At 38.0% G+C, this 13974-nt stretch overlaps 1 protein-coding gene across 1 annotated transcript in view; it reads left to right on the forward strand.

Moving 5' to 3' along the window:
* Nucleotides 1-13974, forward strand: part of CFAP58 (cilia and flagella associated protein 58) — a 105934-nt gene that overhangs the window by 28904 nt on the left and 63056 nt on the right. The window contains exons 10-11 of the mRNA XM_019459373.2: nt 8197-8358; nt 9061-9207. Of these exons, the coding sequence (XP_019314918.2) occupies nt 8197-8358; nt 9061-9207 (309 nt within the window). The remainder of the gene's footprint in view (nt 1-8196; nt 8359-9060; nt 9208-13974) is intronic.

Below are 13974 nucleotides of genomic sequence, written 5' to 3' on the forward strand. Positions count from 1 at the left end.
TGCTGCCACTGATTTTAATACAGGATTATATATTTTTCTGTTTCCTTGTAAAAGGTAAGGGTACCAAGTTTTTTGTTGTTGTTTATTTTTTCTCTTTTCTTTTCTTTCTTTTCTTTAACTTAAATCCAAGTTAGTTAATGTATAGTATAGTATTGGTTTCAGGAGCAGAATTTAGTGATTCATCACTTACATACAACACCCAATGCTCATCCCAAGTGTCCTCCTTAATGCCCATCACCCATTTAGCCCATCCCCCCACCCAACTCCCCTCCAGCAACCCTCAGCTTGTTCTCTGTATTTAGAAATCTCTTATGGTTTGCCTCTAAAAGTGCCAAGTTTTGCTGGTAACTGTTTTTCACAATTTCTGATGTTTAATCGCATAAGCTTATATAATATATCACTAAATCATCTGAGCACAGTTCTTAAAATATTATTTATTAACTGCAATTTTTCTGTCTCTTACTTAACCCCTGATAGCCTTATATATGTTGCTATGGCAACTCCAGTCATCTCTAGACTTCTTATTAAGGTCCCGTGTGTCCTTAATACATATAAGAAATATGCTCCTCCCCATATTTCTTTCTTTGTTTACTGTTACACACACACACACACTCGCACACACATACCTCACTCATTCAGACAAACAGAAAACTCCCTTTCATGCATTCTATTGATAGGGAGTTGAGGACTGATATCAGGGGCTGGGGATAATGTCACAAAACTGATGTTTTTATCTATTTCTGGAGTGAGTGTATGTTGTTCCAAGTTTTGACCCAGCAATTTCTTTTGTAAGAACTCAATCTATGGAAAAATAAAAATGCAAAGAGTTTTACAAAAGAACATTCTTTGAAATAAATTCTGCTACATTTATATGAGACAATATTATGTACCATGAAAACCACGTGTTTGAAAAGTAGTTTTAAAAATAGGGAACATGTTCACAATATGAATCTGACAAAAACAGAATGCAAAATTACTTATATGGTTTGACCTAATTTTATCGCTGTGCATAGGAGAAGGGTTGATATTTGATTTTGAACTCTTCGTATTACTTATTTTCTAAATAGGTACCAAATATTTTTTGAAAGATGGATGGAAAGTATAATTAGATATCTGAATTAACTACTCAAAGACTTACTTATAGGTACTTACATTAAATTCTTCTTCAATAACATATTTTAAAAAAAATTTTTTTTAATGTTTATTTATTTTTGAGACAGAGAGAGACAGAGCATGAACGGGGGAGGGTCAGAGAGAGAGGGAGACACAGAATCTGAAACAGGCTCCAGGCTCTGAGCCATCAGCACAGAGCCCGACGCGGGGCTCGAACTCACGGACTGTGAGATCATGACCTGAGCCGAAGTCGGACGCTTAACTGACTGAGCCACCCAGGCGCCCCTCAATAACATATTTATCATTATGGGGCTTCCCTCACTTCAAATTCATTTGAAACATGTTGCCATAATGGACAATCTTACCTGAACTATCCTTGGCAGTTTTAGCTATGAGTGACTTATGGCACGGTCTCTTCTGCCTTCTGGGCTGCAAAAACAGTGTCGATATTTGCCTTCTGCTTCTTTCCATTTAGAGAAAAAAAGGTGAAATCTTAGATACTAAAAGGCCTACATTACATTTTATTAATTTTACTTGGCATTTGCAAACAAGGCAGAAGATCCTTTTCTGTGCCAGAGTTGGATGGCTCAGAATCCCAAACCTTTTCTTATGTGCCTGTCTCAGTCAACACTTGCCATAATAATGCTGCATAATACAGAACCACCAAATCTCCCTGGAGTGCAAAAATAAGCACTTATTTCGCACACATCTGCAGCTGAGTGGGAGTCAGGTGATCGAGGCTAGGCTTGCCTGTACTTGGCTTGAGGCTGTGAATTGGGTCTGGTTTTGCTCTACATGTTTCTGATTCTCAGGATGCATGGTGTTCTCATGGAGAAAGAAAGGAAAGCAAAGGACAAACCCACCCACACAAGCACAATTCACAGCTCTCTACTTGCCTAATGTCCTTTGACATCCCATTGGCTGTGGCAAGTCACATGTCTGATCTCAACAGCAAGGGGAGATAGACTCTTCCCACCGAGGTGGTGGGGACAGGGAGAGGGAGTGAATATTTGCAGAACCATAAGATAACCTAGTCCAATGTTTCAGCACTTTTTATCCTCATGGTTTCTCCTCTGCTGCACTCCCAAATTTTACTATTCAGATAAGTCGAGAGGCACTAGGAATGGCATTGTGAGTTGTGGTCCACCATATTTACTGAACTTTTGTAAATTCTGGGTAAAACCATTCCTGGTTAATAGTTAAATCTGTGACCCATCTTGCATATTATGCACTTAACTCATTTTAGAACCCCTCCCTTTTCATTTTAAATATTAAACTTCTGGTCATTCCTCTCCCAGACATTTTATATGCCAGAAAGCATTCTTTCACAATGGATGCTTACCTACATGTCCCTTAATGCTCTGCTTATTTGCCTGTAACAGTGTCACTCACGCAAAACCCTCCTGCACAAAGTTCCAAGGCATGAATAATAATGTGCTTTCAAGGGCTTAGCAGTAAATGAGGAAAGCAAAGGTTGATCAAAGAAATATTGTTGACTGAATAGGTACTTCATGATGAAATGAAGCTCCTGTTTCTTTGATATTAATTTGAAGTTTTATAAGAGCATCTTCCATAGGATAGAACCCCGGACATACACAAATTATAAGCTTTTTCTGTTGTAATAAAATTAGTGTACAAGGGATTACTGCTTTCCTGCAGAACAGAATTTGACCCATAGAAACATCAAATTTGTTAAGTACTAATATTATAGAATAGGACATAATGTTAACCTGTCACAAAAATCTATTATTTATTAAATGATGAAATTATGATATGCTGGGTACTTAGATGATGGTGTAAATATATGTATCTTCTCACTTAAATCCTCATAATAGCCATCTGAGGTAGATACTATTCTATCCCTCATTTTATGACATAATGTAATATGTTATTAAAAACAGACACATAGATATGCCTCTCTAAATTTAAGGTAGAAGATAAAATAAGAAAGCAAGAAAAATAGAGGAGACTTAAAATCTCACGTGCCTGGCCACATAGGGTTTTTGTTTGTTTGGTTTTTTTGGTTTGTTTGCTTTTTTTTAGAGAGTGAGTTTTTTAGTTTCATTATGAAGGTAAAGGCATTGTCAGCATTCAAACCATTGACATTGAGTCAGAAAAACTTATTGGAGAAGTTTATTATACTGATATTTCATCAAATGTAAGTTAAAGGGTTCCAAATTCAATGACCTACTTTCTTATCCTGCCTTAGTCTATATGATGTTTTGACTATGCTGCAGATTTCCAGCATGCATTATTGATTTTTATCTCACTCTTATTTCTATTGGCAGGTTGTTTTAACAGAAAAAGAAAAGGTAGTAGGTTATAAACTGGAATTGTACCCTCATAGTGCACTGTAAGCATTTTCTGGGCTAGTCTGAAGTAGGCTTATGAGGGCCAGGATCTCCAAGTCTCTGGCTGTAACAAAGCTTTCTATATTTGTGTGGGATTTATCTCATGAGTTGGTTTGAGGTATCTAAAAGTGTAATCAATTAATTAAACTCCAGTCCCACAGCTGGCATCCCATATTCTCTGATATGCCATTTTCAACAGGGGACAATCTGCTGACTAAAGGCTTTGCTCCTACTTAACACCCCACACATTTTATGAATTTTCAGGATTTGACATCAGTTTGAATGATTTCCATAGAAAAAAATCGAGTTCCAACCCTCAGAACTAAATTGCTTTGTAAATTGTCTTTTCCTTTTTCCTTTTTTTTCCATTGTCACTTAAGTAAAATATCTTTGATCTTGGTATCACGATGGGTTCTTATTACTCCCAGCTTTAACAATCCAGAAGCATGTGCACTGTGATTTTGTGCACTGTTTTGTGCAGAAAGATGGACCCTGCCAGCTGATGCCTCCAAAAGAAATGCCCTTGGCTGCGTCCTTTTTCTGGAGTGTTCTTCTGTCTGTGCAAAGGATTATTCTTGTTATATCTCAAAGTGATTGAACAAGCGATTTTTTTCTTTTCTCTGATGTGCAGCTTGATATTCTGAATGCTGATGATGCTGTTCAAAGTATTTTCAATCCATTCGTTTCACTGACCCCAAAGAGGGTAATCATGTCCATAGAAAGGCTAAATTTTAGTCTAAAGTAGTGCCTTTTCTTTTTTTAAAATCAAACAAATAACTGATCTAATGGATATCTTATTTAGGTTTTTACATTTATTTTTAACTTACACATTTTCGTTACTGTGGTGGTACCTTAAAACACTGCCTGCTATAGATTCTGCAGATATGGATCAAAGAAATGAGGGGAGAAGGAATGGGGTTTCCATTCATTTCAGATGTATCCACATGCCTTTTCCCCAGACCTCCTTGTCTCAGATTTTCTAATTTATTTCCTTCTAGATCCTCAACCAACCATCAAAACCATTCACCACTGTCTGTATACATTCTTACTTTGGGATACTTACTTTCTTTTTTTTTTTTTAAATTAACGTTTATTTATTTTTGAGACAGGGAGAGACAGAGCATGAACAGGGGAGGGTCAGAGAGAGGGAGACACAGAATCTGAAGCAGGCTCCAGGCTCTGAGCCATCAGCACAGAGCCCTACGCGGGGCTCGAACTCACGGACCGCGAGATCATGACCTGAGCCGAAGTCGGCCCCTTAACCGACTGAGCCACCCAGGCGCCCCTGGGATACTTTCTTTCCACACAGAGTGGATGATAGCAATTAATAATAATAAAACTATAAAAGCATATGAAAATACTTCGTACAAATCTAGTGGCATAAATTTAAAAAAATGGCCGAAATGGTCAATTCTCTCAAAAATACATACCTACATCAAGGTATGACTTGAGGAGAAGTAGAAAACAGAAAAATCAATAGCTATGGCCACCAAAAAAAAAATGAAGGAGAATAAGCTCCAACACTCACAGAGGGCCTAATAACTTTATAATTGAGTTTCTTCAGACTTTTAAGAATCAAATAGTTCTCAGGCTCTATAACTTTCGAAAAAGTGCTGCTCATGCACTTTGTATCTTTTGGGGTAATACTGATTGGCACTGCTCTAGTGATGTATAACCCATGCCTTCTGCAGTGATAATGAATAAAGACTCCAGGCCAAGGAGAGAGCTTGGGGTCTGAGGTGAGTCCTTGGTTGGGATGGTTGAGGAATAAAAAGGAAGAGGTAGTTCCCACAAATTGTCTAAATCCCAAATATTAACTGCTTAGAAAATATATGTAGGACCATTCTTAGAAACTATCCATTAACCTTCCAGTGTTTGAACCTGTCATAACACCCTATACATGTCCTGGTTATATTTGTACTTTGGTTATCCATTTTGTGGTGGAGTCACTCAGCAGAGGTGAACTTGAGGGTAGGGAATGTGTCTTCTGGTTCTTTACATCACTAGTGCTTTTACAGTGCCTGCCATAGATAAGTCCTCAATACATGTTTATTGAGTGAATGAATAAATGGGTGAGTGGATGAAAGAGTGAACAGAAAGGTACTCTGTTCACTTTACGAAACTAGCAGAAACCTTGATACTGAAATAGAACGAAAAAGGAAGTTAGAGACTTAGATCACTTGTGAATACTTATGCAGAATCCTAAATGAAATTCTGGCAAACCAAATTCAACAGTACATTAAAAGCATCATCCAGTATGACCAAAGAGGGTTTGTCCTGAAACTGCAAGGATAGTTTTCTGTTAAGAAAACTGTTGCTGGCACTATGGAAATGGAAAGCGTTACAGCCATTTTGGAAATCAATCTATCAATATCTATTAAAGTTAAAAACGTATATGTCTTTTGAACCAGATATTTCACTCCTGGGAATCCTTCCCAACAGAAGTAAAAACACAGGAGCATAAGGACACATGTACAGAAATGATTATTTCAGCAGGGTTCAGAGCAGCAAAAAAGTGGAAACCAAACTAAGGCCCCTCAGAGGGGAAGAGCTGAATGTATAGTGTCTCACTCACACTGGAGGGCATTAAACCACCTTTAAAGAGAATGAATTAGAACTACTCCACATGATTCCCCAAAATATTATCGAGAGATTAAAAAGCAAGGTGCACAAAATGTGTATAAGGAGATTACATTTTGCTAAAAAATAAAAACAAAACCCAAAAAAGCAAGACAAAGGAAGACAAACAAATCCCTGTGTCTGTATATTTACTAGTTGAAGAGCTGTGGGTGATATTACTTTTTTTTTTACTTAAATTTCTTTCCTTGTAAAATGAGGGTGATTAATAATGCATATCTCATAGGATTTTTTGTAAAGATTAAATGATAGAATGTACCTGAGAAATATTGGCTGTTGTTATTATTATGCTAGAAGACTTGAATATATGTAGAATTCAAAGAAAAATGTGGAAGAACACATACTAAATTGTTAACCTGGTTACTTTATGTGTCAATGAGGGGTTGATATGGGTAGAAGAGAGAAGGAAGATCCAAGTAAATAAGTAAAAGAAAAAAAAATTCACGTTGATGCATTTATTTAAAATTATGGCACATGGGACTACTTATAAACACATAAAATTAAAATACTTATAAAAGGAAACATTTATTAGTAAGTATATCAAATAAATAGAACCAATAAGAAAAAAATAGTATAAAATAATATACGCTGAAAAAGCTTTTACTAATATTTAACTCCATCCTTCCTTAAATATTTTTTAAATGTTTATTTATTTATTTTGAGAGAGAGACAGAGAGACAGAGAGTTGGGGAGAGGCAGAGAGAGAGGGAAAGAGAGAATCCCAAGCAGGCCCCGTGCTGTCAGTGCAGAGCCCAATGCCGAGCTCGAACTCACAAACTGGGAGATCCTGACCTGAACTGAAATCAAGAGTTGCAGGCTTAACTGACGGAGCCAACCAGGTGCCCCTTTCCTTAAATATTTCTAAGAAAACTTTGAAAGGTGTTTATTTAAAGATATAAAAGATAAATATATTAAACACTAGGCATCATTAACTCTGATGGGAAAACATTAGAATTGTTTCTTGGAGTGTGTTTTCTGGAATACTAACTCCACATGGGGGAATAAAAGGCTTCTGTAGTGCAATGACTTGGGAACATGTTGCTCACAAGTAACCCACACCTGAGTCGTAATGAATATGAGTGTGTCAAAGGTGTAAGTACTTTTTGACCTTTAGGTTCTAGATAAAATACCTCCTTTTCAGAGAAACCTTCTCTGGCCATGTTACTGCATGGGCATGCCCTTCTTTTTATTCTCTGTCACATTGCTGTTTCTTTCCTTTAGTTATAACCATTAATTAAAATAACGCTACTGAAATGCAGTAAAAATCTTCTGAAGAATTTTCCCCTTATATATTCTAGCTTTTGTCTAGACCATCATTCCATTGATTCAGTCTTCCTTGCTAAAGTTTTTCTTCTGAAGGAATTTTTGAAGAAGTTTGTCCTTAAAAAATCAATTTCTGTGGACATTGCAGCTGAGAGTCATGATTATATAATTTCAATTGTATGGATTGCTTGTTGAGAAGCATTGGCTCACGGTGGAATTTTGTGCCTCGGTTTTTCATAGTTGCAAAAAAGAGGCAGTTATCTTGTATCTCATCTTTCCTAGAAGTGTTTTGTGCACAATAGAATGCATTTTTATGAAATCCTTTGAGTTTCCCTGATGGAGCGAGTTTGACATTGGCAAGACAGTGCTTTGATTGCTATCGATGTCCAAAGGCCACTTTTCTTTTTCGTGGTTAAATTTATAAAGCTGTGAGTGTGGCCAAACAGCTAAGTTATCTCTTATCTTTCTTAGTGCTCCATGTGAAGATCTGTTTAAACCTGCACCTTTTCTTTTTCTTTTTCTTTTTCTTTTTTTGGTGGGTGGGTGTTCAGGAGAGGTTTTCAGAATTGAAAGAATTTTTTTCCTCTTGTGATCACAAAATAACTGCTAAAGCCTTCATGCTTAAGCAGAACTCTGGTGTAGATAAAATGTATGTTTGCCCCTAATCAGCTGGGCTGAATTTCTGTGTTGCACTGCAGTGATCAGAACTGCAGTCAGATTTCCTGATTGGTAACATTTCTACCAGCTACCCTTAGATCAAAATCTGTTTGTCCTGAACTGATAATTACAGATTGGCTATGTAACCATTTTCCTATACTTCTTTTTCCCCCAGGTTCTCATGAACATGGAAGACATAAAAATCCGTGAAATGCAGATTTTTGACTACAGGAAAAAAATCGCTGAATCAGAAACTAAATTAAAACAGCAACAGAACCTGTATGAAGCGGTGAGGTCAGACAGGAATCTGTATAGCAAAAATCTAGTTGAGGCTCAGGTAAAGAATATGTTTTTGTCTTTATGTTTTGACTCCTCCCCTTCCTGGGTTCAAAGCAGTTTCTGTTATCTTAATGGCAGGATTTAGAACAAGGCAAGCAAGAAATCTCATGGAATTCACCTGAGAGAGAAGGATCAGTTTGTGCAAAACTATCAGATTATTTGAAATAGAAATGACACAACTTGATACAATGTGAAGATCATGGTCCTGCTTTTAATTATTATATAGAATTGCCATTCTCTTGTTTCTAATTTTTCAAACTGCTAATAGCTACCATGGCTGAGAGGGGAGCAGCATTCTGTTGTCATTTAATTGCACATCTTTGCTTTGTAATCTCTTAGTTATAATGTTTGTTGTTGGGCCAATTCTTCCCTTGTAAAATGAAGAATAAAATGTGTGTGTTGTGTATATGTTTGTTGTATGTGTGTTGTATGTATGTGTTGTGTGTGTATGTGTGTGTGAACTGTTCATTATGCATACTTTGTATATATCTCATGAGAATATTTTGAGAGTTAATGCTACAAAGTACTTTCAGGTTGATGGGCACAAGGTACAAAGAACAACAACCTGGTGGTGATTGTCCAGGAGACCATTGTTTTGAGAGAACCTCCCTTAAAAGCTCTTGACTATGTATTGAACTTCTATACAGAGGGTGATGTCTATTTAATTCACTTTCAAACATTTCTCCTTTCATTTTGTTAGGATGAAATAACAGAAATGAAGAGAAAATTAAAGATTATGACCCATCAGGTAGATCAGCTGAAAGAAGAAATCTCAGCCAAAGAGTCAGCACTTGTGAAGTTACATCTGGAACAGCAGCGGATAGAAAAGGAGAAGGAAACTTTGAAGGTACAGATCTTATAATAAAAGTGATTGACCCAATAGACTACCTCTTTGGCCCACTTGAGGCAGGCTCCATGCTCATTGAAGGCAACAAGGTGCAGGGAGAACAACCGAGGAACCAGGAGGGTGAACTCTAACACCTTCAGGTCAGGCTTCTGTATGGGTAGTGCTCCCAGGTAGAGCAGAGGAGGAAGCCAGTGGAGATGCATAAGCACCCCTTTCACCTATACTGCTATCATCACATCAGTGGAAGAGAAACTAGCAGGTCAGCAGTGCCTAGGAAGTCCTGGAGCTTGCAGGCTTGCTACAATCCCTTTGCATTTATAACCTCAGTCCAACACCCATACCCAACCCTCCCAAACTCTTCCCTGGACCTTCCATAAAGTGGTGCTGGTGAGACTTTGTCCCTCTGCTCCTAATAGTTGTTTGCTTTATGTGCACCTGAGTTTTCTACCTGCATTAGCATTAGCCACTCCCCCAGAGGATCACCTCTGTCTTTGTATATACTACTAAGACATATCCTTTTAAATCTACTAACTTCGAACATTATATGTCTACCAATATAACATAAAGACTTTCCCCAAGAATACAGACCAAATAATTATGCCCTTTCAAATCCATGAACCAAATATGTTTTAGTATACACATTCACTAAACCTATTTTCCTTTTCCTATCCAATCCAGTAGATTTCCCTTCTAATCCATTTGACCGAAGAATTAAAAAGGAACTTCTAAGAGTATGAAAGTATCACTTTCATTTGAAAATGTATACGCAGAATACTCATGGATGTCTATAAGCCACTTGCAGGAACTATCTATAGCAAATGAGAGACTGGGTGTCTTGGTTTCTGCACATATTTGTTTTCAAAGATAGTTTCTATATTGAAAATGTGTAGCTTTAATGCCAAATTTCCTTGATTCCAAGATGCCATAGATTGAATATACACTCTGAATTTCATAATGGGTTTTGTCAACTTAATGATGGGTCTTCGTGTAAATAAAACTACTATATTAAATCAAGGCACATTTGGTTTGAGAAAGATTAAAATATAACAAAACTGCCTTTACAAAAAGATATGATAATTGATATTTACCTGTCTAAGACTTGATCTTCCCACTCTAGATTATGATACAAAAGGAATAGGAGGAGGGACTTAAGATGGTGGAATAGTAAGGGGACCCTGAGCTTGCCTTGTCCCTCGAATACAGCTAGATAAACATGAAATCATTTTAAACAACTAGGATATCGGTCTGAGGATTATGAAAACAATCTGCACAATTGGAGGGAGAGAATGTGACAGAAGCAAGGTTTGGAGCTGTGAATCGGGGGAGAGGAAAGCAGTGGTGCTGCGTAGGGAAGGGAACCCTTTGGCAGGGAGTGGTCAGGAAGAGAGAGAAAGAGTGGTGGGGATTGAATTAGTGTAGGATTTGTGGGAGATTCTGTGGTGCAGGGATCCCCTGGGTTGCACTGGGAGAGATTGCCCCCCACTTCCTACTGTACATTTTGAGGAGGGTTTTTTTTTGCCTTTCCAAGGACAAAAGGCCCACCAGGAGCTGTTGAGTGTCCAATTCAACTTCAGGGAACAGTGGTGCCCACAGATGGATGATATCCTGGTCCCAGCTTTTTGCTCTGTGCCACAATAGACTCCAGCGACTGGGTGTGCACTGTGTGACTACTTTTCTGGGACAGAACAGTGAAGGGCTTTCTGTGAGTCTCTCCTCCAGAGGAGGGGAGTGGTCTGAGTTTTGCTGGGCCTTTTAAGATTTGGTGTTTCGAAAGCCAGCCATTGGCCAGAAATAAAACACAGAACTGTGGCACTGGGAAGACAGGTTATGGATAGGGATCTGATAAAAGCCTGGGACATTTTTCTGTGAGTTCCTCCTGAACAGCAGAGGCTGTGGGTTCCCATCTCAGGGGAGGAGCGGACGGGATGATGCCATCTTCCACCCCCCCCCCCCTGCATACCAGTGGTATCAGACTTCAGAGAGAAACACAGCACCATCTAGTAGAGGCCGAAATTGCTTCCACCAAGCCCCGCCCACCTACACCTTCCAGGCATATCTCCACTAGGGCAAGTTGGCCTGAACCAGAGTAGCAGGACCCTTGTCCAGAAGACCAGCACAAATCCCTTCCACCTGCTTTGTCTACATTTTATAGTGTGCTGCAATGTTTCAGCTCTAAGGGGAAACTGGATCTAGCTTCATTTGGGTTTCTTTTTGTTTGTTCATTTTCTTTGCTTCTCTTTTTGTTTATGTTGTTTTCTTTTTCTTTCTTGGGTACAGAAAGAGCAAATTTGTTATTCTATTTATTTTCTTTATTGTTAAACCTTTTTTGAATTTTTAATTTCTTTTTGAAAATATTTTTTCTTGGGGCGTCAGGGTGGCTCAGTCGGTTGAGTGTCTGCTTCTCTGATGAACATGGGTGCAAAAAGTTTCAACAAAATACTAGCAAATCAAATCCAACAATACATTAAAAGAATTATTCACTATGACCAAGTGGGATTTATTCCTGGATTGCAGGAGTGGTTCAATATCTGCAGATCAATCAATGTGATATACCACATTAATAAAAGAAAGGATAAAAACCATATGATCATTTCTGTAGATGAAGAAAAAGCATTTGATAAAGTACAGCATCCTTTCTTGACAAAAACCCTCAAGAAAGTAGGGATAGAATGAACATACCTCAACGTCATAAAGGCCATGTACTAAAAACCCACAGCTAATGTCATCCTCAGTGGGAAAAAAACTGAGAGTTTTCCCATTAAGGTGAAGAACATGACAGGCATGTCCACTCTCACCACTATTGTTCAATGTAGTACTGGAAGTCCTAGCCTCAGCAATCAGGCAACAAAAAGAAATAAAAGGCATCCAAATTGGCAAGAAAGACGTCAAACTTTCACTCTTTGCAGATGACATGATTCTCTATGTAGAAAACCCAAAAGATTCCACCAAAAAAATTGCTTGAACATGAATTCCGCAAAGTTGCAGGATATAAAATTAATGTACAGAAATCTGTTGCATTTCTATACACCAATAATGAAGCAACATAAAGAGAAATCAAGGAATTGATCCCATTTACAATTGCACTAAAAACCATAAGATACCTAGGAATAAACCTAACTAAAGAGGTAAAATATCTGTATGCTAAAAACTATAGAATGCTAATGAAAGAAATTGAAGAAGACACAAAGAAATGGAAGAACATTCCATGCTTTGGAAGACCAAACATTGTTAAAATGTCTATGCTACCCAAAGCAATCTACACATTCAAGGCAATCCCTATCAAAATGACACCAGCATTCTTCACAGAGCTAGAACAAACAATTCTAAAATGTTTATGGAACCAGAAAAGACCCTGAATAGCCAAAATAATGTTGAAAAGAAAACCAAAGCTGGAGGCATCACAATTCCGGACTTCAAGCTGTTATTACAAAGCTGTAGTCATCAAGATGGTATGGTACTGGCACAAAAAGACACATAGATCAATGGAACAGGATAGAGAACCCAGGAATGGACCCACAGATGTATGGCCAACTAATCTTCAACAAAGCATGAAAGAATATCCAAGGGAAAAAAGTCTCTCAGCAAACAGTGTTGGGAAAACTGGACAGTGACTTGCAGAAGAATGAACCTGGACCACTTCTTTATACCATACATAAAAATAAATTCAAAATGGTTGGAAGATGGAATATGTAAGACAGGAAACCATTAAAATCCTAGAGGAGAAAACGGCAGCCTCTTTGACCTCGACTGCAGCAACTTCTTGCTAGACATGTCTCTGGAGACAAGAAAAGCAAATATGAACTACTGGGACCTAGTCAAGATAAAAATCTTCTGCACAGCAAAGGAAACAATCAACAAAACTAAAAGGCAACCGACGGAATGGGAGAAGATATTTGCAAATGACATATCAGATAAAGGGTTAGTATCCAAAATCTATAAGGAACTTATCAAACCCAACACCCAAAAAACCAGAATAATCCGGTGAAGAAATGGGCAGAGGACATGAATAGACACTTTTCCAAAGAAGACATCCAGGTGGCTAAGAGACACATGAAAAGATGCTCAACATCACTCATCATCAGGGAAATACAAACCAAAACCACAATGAAATACCACCTCACATCTGACAGAACGGCTAACATTAACAACTCAGGAAGCAACAGATGTTGATGAGGATGTGAAAAAGGGGAACCCTTTTGCACTGTTGGTGGGAATGCAAACTGGTGCAGCTGCTCTGGAAAACAGTATGGAGGTTCCTCAAAAAGTTAAAAATAGAACTACTCATGACCCAGCAATTGCACTACTAGGTATTTATCCAAAGGATACAAAAATGCTGATTCCAAGGGGCACATGCACCCCAATGTTTATAGCAGCACTATCAGCAATAGCCAAATTATGGAAAGAGCCCAGATGTCCATCAACTGATGAATGGATAAGAAGATGTGAGATACATATACAATGGAAATTACTTGGCAGTCAAATAGAATGAAATCCTACCACTTGCAACAACATGGATGAAGTGAAATAAGTCAGTCAGAGAAAGACAAATATATGATTTCACTCATATGTGGAATTTAAGGAACAAAACATAGGGACAGAGGAGGAAAAATAAAATAAGATAAAAATAGGGAGGCAAACCATGAGGGACTCTTAACTATAGAGTAAACACAGACGGTTGATGGAGGGGTGAGCTGAATCAGGGTGATGGGTGTTAAAAAGGGCACTTGCTGGGATGAAAACTGGATGTTATAGATAAATGATCAATCA

The sequence above is a fragment of the Panthera pardus genome, unplaced genomic scaffold, assembly GCF_024362965.1.
Source record: "Panthera pardus isolate Hobbes unplaced genomic scaffold, ASM2436296v1 HiC_scaffold_22, whole genome shotgun sequence".
In the NCBI taxonomy this organism is placed as follows: Eukaryota; Metazoa; Chordata; class Mammalia; order Carnivora; family Felidae; genus Panthera; species Panthera pardus.